The sequence below is a fragment of the Dufourea novaeangliae genome, unplaced genomic scaffold, assembly GCF_001272555.1.
Source record: "Dufourea novaeangliae isolate 0120121106 unplaced genomic scaffold, ASM127255v1 scaffold5, whole genome shotgun sequence".
In the NCBI taxonomy this organism is placed as follows: Eukaryota; Metazoa; Arthropoda; class Insecta; order Hymenoptera; family Halictidae; genus Dufourea; species Dufourea novaeangliae.
In genome coordinates, this window is record NW_015373883.1 from 877386 (window position 1) to 884302 (window position 6917).

A 6917-nucleotide genomic window follows, 5' to 3' on the forward strand; every position below is an offset into this window, starting at 1 on the left:
ATGTATGATTCATCAATCTTTTCCCCATTGTTATTCGTATCTTCATCCCCTGAAGACGAATATTGTTCTATAATTCAGTTTCTTTTTCGATTTCTTTTTAAATCATTAGTTATTAGGTTGTGTAGGGGATGTCAGGATTGTTCTTCTAGAAATAACTGTTTAATAAAAGATATACATCGTCGCGTGGTCGTCTGAGAGGGCACTGCGTGCCGCGGCACGCGCCGGTCTTTATAGTCTTCTTGAACAAAAGACGGTCGTCGGTGGCCGCTACAGGCGGCCATGGTTACGGTGGTCTCACGCACGTCCGTATTCGCTTACAACTCGGCTATCCTGACCTAGAGATCGGCCTCGATCTCCGATACAATATATCTTAACCTAAATAAGAATAAACTTCGATATTGCGCATTCACATATACATATCAAGCAACATTGTTACGCAGACACTATCCACGGCCGTATGTTTTTCGCTTCCCAAACTCCCTCATAAGCTCTTTGAGAATTTTGAAACCCTTCGACATCTGCTATTATATATCTATCATTGCGCAATTCTTTCATAATTTTATACGGCCCTTTAAACTGTGGCAATAACTTTTTAGACGCTCCCGGTGTACTATTAAAATTACGTATCATTACGAGGTCACCCTCGTTGTATTTTCTCGGTATTTTTCTCTTGCTATTATAATATTTTTCATTATACTCTTGACTATGTGCGATTTTGCTAGCTGCTTGAGCTCGCATTTCCGCTAAATTCTCCCGAGTAGTATTTATTGTTTCGTTTAAATATTCTTTTATTTCGTCTACAACTGTTCCGCGCTGATCTATTCCGAACAATAATTTACTCGGAGTTTCGCCCGTACTCTTGCTCACCGTATTATTTAAAGAATACTCTACATTATCCAATAACTTATACCAGTACTTTTCTTCCCGATTATCGGTCAGTTTACTTAAAATTGCTGTCAAAACACGATTAACACGTTCAACCTGACCATTCGCTTGTGGGGAGCCCGTAGCAATTAGTACATGTTTTATATTTCGTTCGGCCAGAAAGTCACGAAAGTCTTGCGCTGTAAAACAGGAACCCCGGTCCGATACAATTGTTTTGGGCCTACTGTAATTTATAAAATAGTTTGACAGATGCACTAATAACCTCCTTGGTCGACGTTGATTTGGTCGGATACAATCGTACATACTTGGTGAACGCATAAACTATCAGAAATATGTGTTTCTTCGCCGAATGTTTCTTATCAACCGGGCCGAAATGATCGACATGCAAAACAGAAAATGGTACGGTATCTTTTGGTATACTATGTAGGACACCTTCTTTTTTTCCCGATGTAGGCGAATAGGAAACACACTTTAAACAATTTTTTATGTGAACATCTAATTTTTGTCTTAGTTTCGGAAACCAATAGCTTTTCAAAATAGTCTCTGCCGTTTTTTCAACACCTAGATGTCCCATTTGATCATGATACTTGAACAAAATGTGTTTCTCCATATTTTCAGGAACATAAAAATGTAAATCATTTCCGCGCTTTCTGTAAATTAACCCATTTCTCATTTCGTAAGATGGATCTTCGGTTTTCTCGAGCTTATTGACTAATTGTTTAATAAAATTATCTTGCGACTGACATATGGCTAAATTGTGTTCGAAAGGGTTATCTTCAATGACATGAATCTCAAATGATCTACTAAGTGCGTCAACATGCTTCATTCTGTCGGCTACTCGATGTTCTATTACATAATCGAAATTTTGCAGTTCTAACGCCCACCTTGCAATTCGCGGATTAACCTCTTTCTTTTGTAACGTCAGTTTCAATGAGTTACAATCAGTCACTATTTTGAAGGAAATACCATGTAAGTATATTCTAAATCGTCTGAGTGCATATATTACAGCCAATGTCTCCAACTTGAAACTATGGTACTTGCTTTCCACTTCCGTTGTTCGCTTAGAAAAATATAACACAGGGTGAAATTTTAAATCAGCCTTTTTCTGCACCAAGACGGCACCAAAACCTAAAGAGCTGGCGTCGCAATGTAACTCTGTCACATCATGTGGACTATAAATAGACAATATAGGAGCTGACGTTAATTTCGATTTTAAGTTTTCGAACGCGTTTAACTCGACTTCTGTAAACTTGAATACGACATCCTTCTTTAATAAGTCATATAGTGGTTTAGCAATTATTGCAAATCCTTCAATAAATTTTCTGAAATAGGAACACAATCCGAGGAAACTTTGTGTCTGACGCACACCTTGTGGTGCTGGAACCCGTAACACTGCTTGAATGCCAGTTTTTGAAGGACTTATACCTTCCGACGAAATGACGTATCCTAAATATTCAATTTTCATAAACAGAAACTTACACTTATCTATTCTTAAATCTAACTTATTATCTACCATAATTTTAAACACACGCTTAAGAACTGTCAAATGATAATCTAGTGTTTCTGTAGCTACCAGAAAGTCATCCATATATACAACCACATCACCTGATCGCACTAGTTCCTGTAATACTTCATTTACGAATCTTTGAAATTTCGTAGGTGCTGGCTTTAGACCGAAAGGCATTTTGAGATATTCAAATTGACCGAATTGGTGTAACAAACGAAGTGTACTTTATAGATTCCTCCTCCATATATATGTGATAAAATTCATCTTTTAAATCTAAGATACTGAAATATTTTTTCCGACTTAATACACTTAGCTGATCTTCAATTACCGGTATCGGGTAATTATCTCGCGCAACGGATTTATTTAGGACTCGAAAATCGACGCACATTCTATAAATCTACCTTCAAAATGCTGTAACGCAATAACTATCTGACCGCTACCATTAACAATAGGTAAAATAACACTATAACTTAACTTATTTAAAGAAGTAACAACTAAACTAATTTTATTTTTGTTTGTTTTTTATTTATTTTTCATTTAACTATACTATTATTCTAAATATAATTCTTATAACTCAAAATTATTATGATCTAAAATTTAACAGTAAAGTGATAACTCAATTAATCTAGCTAAGCGAACTTATAAGTTAATAGTGTAGTGAGTATTGTATTTTCATGAGGTTATTTTAGGATATTTGTTACGATCTGTAATAGAATATCTGCTGCTGTACTTTTCGTATGTCATTTTTTTATAATGTAACTTAAACAATGACATTTCGTTTTCAGTGGCCTTAAAGACACTCCCACAGACATTACACTCTAGTAAAGACAGTCTTAAATCTACTAATTTACATTTTCTTGAATTCCTTTTTGCTAAATCTGATACCTTACAATTACAGTTATATGAGTACTTTCTACCTCTAACTACTGGCGTGTTTGACTTAGGATACTTTAAATGCTTGGAAAATAATCTTCTCATGTTGATTTTCTCTTTCTTTTTCCTTGGTGATATCTTAGTTAACAGAGTTTCTAGTAGTTTTGGCTCTTCCTCAGTGATAGATTCTAAGGATACTGTATCTGATGAGTCTTCTTTAGCTGTGTGGAATGATTCTTTACTAAGTGTGTACTGCAGATCAATATGAGAAGTGTCTTTATAAGTACTGTTGATCTCATAGCTGTTTCTGCCTCCATTTTCTTTAATTTCAATGCACCATGTGACTTTTGTTCTGACTTGATCATTTCAGAAATGCTCTCATAAGAAAAGTCTGCTGGAATGCCATCTGTTGCATATCGACTAATGATTTTGATTTTTTCTCTATTTGGGTCATGGCCTTGTGTCATGTACTGTTTTATCACTTTAACAACTATACTCTTCTTAAGACTTTCATCCTTAACATTTTTAGTGGCAACATACGCTCCACAAATTGCAAAGTCAATGTCACTTTTAACTAGATAGTGTCCACCACCTTGCGTACTCTGATTTATACAATTAATTATATGCTCTACACTTAAACCTAATTCTTCTGATAAATCTTCTACATCCTCTTTACAAAAGCATGCTCCAGCTAATGGAGTCAATAAAATTTTATTATTTTGTACACCTATTTCTACTAACCTAGCCAAAGTATCGTGGACTAACAATGCTGCTTGTTTCAATGATAAAATTATTGTATTTTGCGTGTTATCGGGTTTAAATTCAGCATTTTCTTGCTTATAGGTAGCTATAAATACAAAGTGGTTTACTTCCTTATTATCAACTTTCTTCTTAACCCTCATCGGTCCCTCGAGAAATACATCTAATCGGTCCCATTGTATGCGCGCGCATACACATATATTTTTAATTGTAAAAAAGCTAAAAAAATTAACAACCATTTATGTTTTGTGATTTTTTATGTTTATTATATTGTTTACTATCATATTAATACATTTGAACTTCATAAAGGTAGATTTAGAATGAAATTAAAATTAGAATATTACATATATTAGAAAAAAAAATTGAAATTTTAACTTTTGTCAATTATTTGTACATTTTTCGCATAAATTGAAATTATGTTCAGCACAAATGAAATTTCTACACTTTTCACAGCGTGTAGCAAAAAGATTTTTGTTATTTTTATATGTGCAGATGTAGCATCGGCCTCGTTTTGATGTACAGTCAACCCTCCTATAACGCGGTGAGTGCGTACCGCGTTATATGGAAACCGCGCTATAAGAAACTCGGATTTAACCGTACAAACCAGGCTAATTCGTAGCGCGTTCTATGGAAACCGTCTACCGCGTTGTATGGAAACCGCGCTATAAGAAACGCAGAATTAGTACAAATCACATTATTCGTACCGCGTTATATGGAGACCAATAAGGACAAGATAAATTATAAATTATTTTTATTGAATTGAAGAGTTTATATAAAGAAATGATACCAAAACTAAACTGAAAAACTGTTTTCCAACAAAAACAAGAAAGACTTTTGTAAAATTTAATCTTTCAACACTCATCCTCGCTGTCAGATAATATGAGTCGCCTAACTCGTCTTCTTTTAATAGGCAAAATGTCTTCCTCACTTGGCTCATCTTCACATTGGTTTTCGATTGTAGCTTTTTTTTCTAACTCCACTAAAACCTCTCTATAGGGAGCTAAGCAATTTCTTAACTCTCTTTTAAACTTTGCGCTACGCACCGTTGAATGATCAGTTTGAATGAAATGGAGTTCTAATTCTTTAGCCAAATTTAGCCCTTTTTTCACATCTTGTAAATCGACATTTGGCACCCATTCGTTTTCCTTATTTTCGTTTACCAATGGATTTGAGGTGGGTGCATCAATTAAATCCATCAGTTCATCCTCATCTAAAGTTTCTTCCCCGAGTACGAGTTCTCTTACATCCTGATGGTTTGTTGTAAATTCTTCATCGCCTAAACGAGAAGCAATGTTTACTATTTCTGTAACTGGGAGTGAAATTGTAGAATCATCTTGTATTGTTTGAACCATTTCAGGTAAAAGGGGTTTCCAACACGCATTAAGCGTTGATGGTTTAATTTCCGCGCAAGCCGATGACACGGTTCTAATACAATCTAAAATAGAAAATTCCATCCAAACTTGAGTAAGGGTTTTATTTTCACTACTTTCTAATCTGTCGAAAATGGTTTGGAAAACTTGGCGTGTGTAATACATTTTTAAAGTTTGAATGACTCCTTGGTCCAAAGGTTGTATTAATGACGTGCAGTTAGGAGGAAGGAAGACAATTTTTACATTTGGATGATCCAGTTGTATGTTGTGGCAACCAGCGTTATCAAGAACCAATAAAACTTTGAAATACAAATTTTTTTCCATCGTATGGGTTTCCACTGCCGGGATAAAACAATTATAAAACCAATCCTTAAATAAATCTTGGGTCATCCAAGCTTTCTTATTAGATCGCCAGAATACAGGCAATTCGGTCTTATTAATGTTTTTCATAACACGGGGAGTTGAAGAACGATTTATTATCATAGGTTTTATCATCAGGCTCCCTGATAGATTGCTGCACATATGAAGGGTGACACGTTCTTTTGAAGGTTTAAACCCCTGAGCACGCCTTTGATTTTTCAAAATGAAGGTCCTAGATGGTAGTTTTTTCCAATATAATGCCGTCTCATCGGCGTTAAAAATCTGATGAGGTGAATAGCCTCCTTCATTGATAATTCTAGCTAATTCCAGCTTATAATTCTCGGCAGCCTCAGCATCTGCTGAGGCCTGTTCTCCTTGAAACTTAATATTGTGTAATGAGTACCTTTTTTTTAGTTTTTCAAACCACCCTTTACTCGCGACAAACGAATGATTTTCTAGCTCTGCAGAAGAATGCCCAATATTCCTTAAATGTTCATAGATTTTAAGTGCTTTCTGCTTGATAAGATTTCCACTGATAGGAATCTTTTTGGCTATACAGTCTTCCAACCAGATCATTAACGCCCGTTCCATTTTAACCATATTAGAATTTCGTGTGCGAGTGACACGTTTCGCACCTAACGGACAGCCATCTGCCACAGTTTTCCTTATATTGTCTGCATTTTTCTTTAGGGTTCGAATTGTAGATTCATTCAACTTGGTTGATTTTGCAACCGACGATAGATTTTCCCCACCTTCTAAACGATTTAGAATTTCGATTTTATCTTCAAGAGATATAAACTTTCTTTTTAACCCTTTCCTTGTTTCTTTCGTGTTTGACATGATGCAAATCTAGGGTTAATAATTACTTTATTATTATTATATTAGAACAAATGAAGAATATTACTTACAGTATTGTGTAATGTTGTCCAATTATAAACCACAAATTAAGCAGCAAAAAGCTGAACGAACGGACGGTGCAGAAAAATTTTTAGAAAGACTTGGTCACCAACAAAACGTGTACACTGTGAAAGAGCTCTGAGAAGACTAAAACCGATGTCGTAGACGGCTATCAGATAAGCCGGAGATAATCTTTATATAAACATATCTAGTTACTATGTCGCGATCCGACTGCCTGGACCTACATGAAACTGGCGCCATCTGTT

The 6917-nt window shown here is 35.2% G+C and overlaps 1 protein-coding gene across 1 annotated transcript; it reads right to left on the reverse strand.

Annotated features, from left to right (window-relative positions):
• Positions 1–4875: 4875 nt before the first annotated feature.
• Positions 4876–6594, reverse strand: LOC107189592 (tigger transposable element-derived protein 1-like). The gene has a single exon (XM_015578192.1). The coding sequence runs from the start codon at positions 6592–6594 to the stop codon at positions 4876–4878; it is 1719 nt and encodes a 572-aa protein (XP_015433678.1).
• Positions 6595–6917: the final 323 nt, after the last annotated feature.

Bases quoted from the DNA above. Each gene is read 5' to 3' on its own strand.
- LOC107189592 (XM_015578192.1), bottom strand. From the start codon at position 6,594: ATGTCAAACACGAAAGAAACAAGGAAAGGGTTAAAAAGAAAGTTTATA.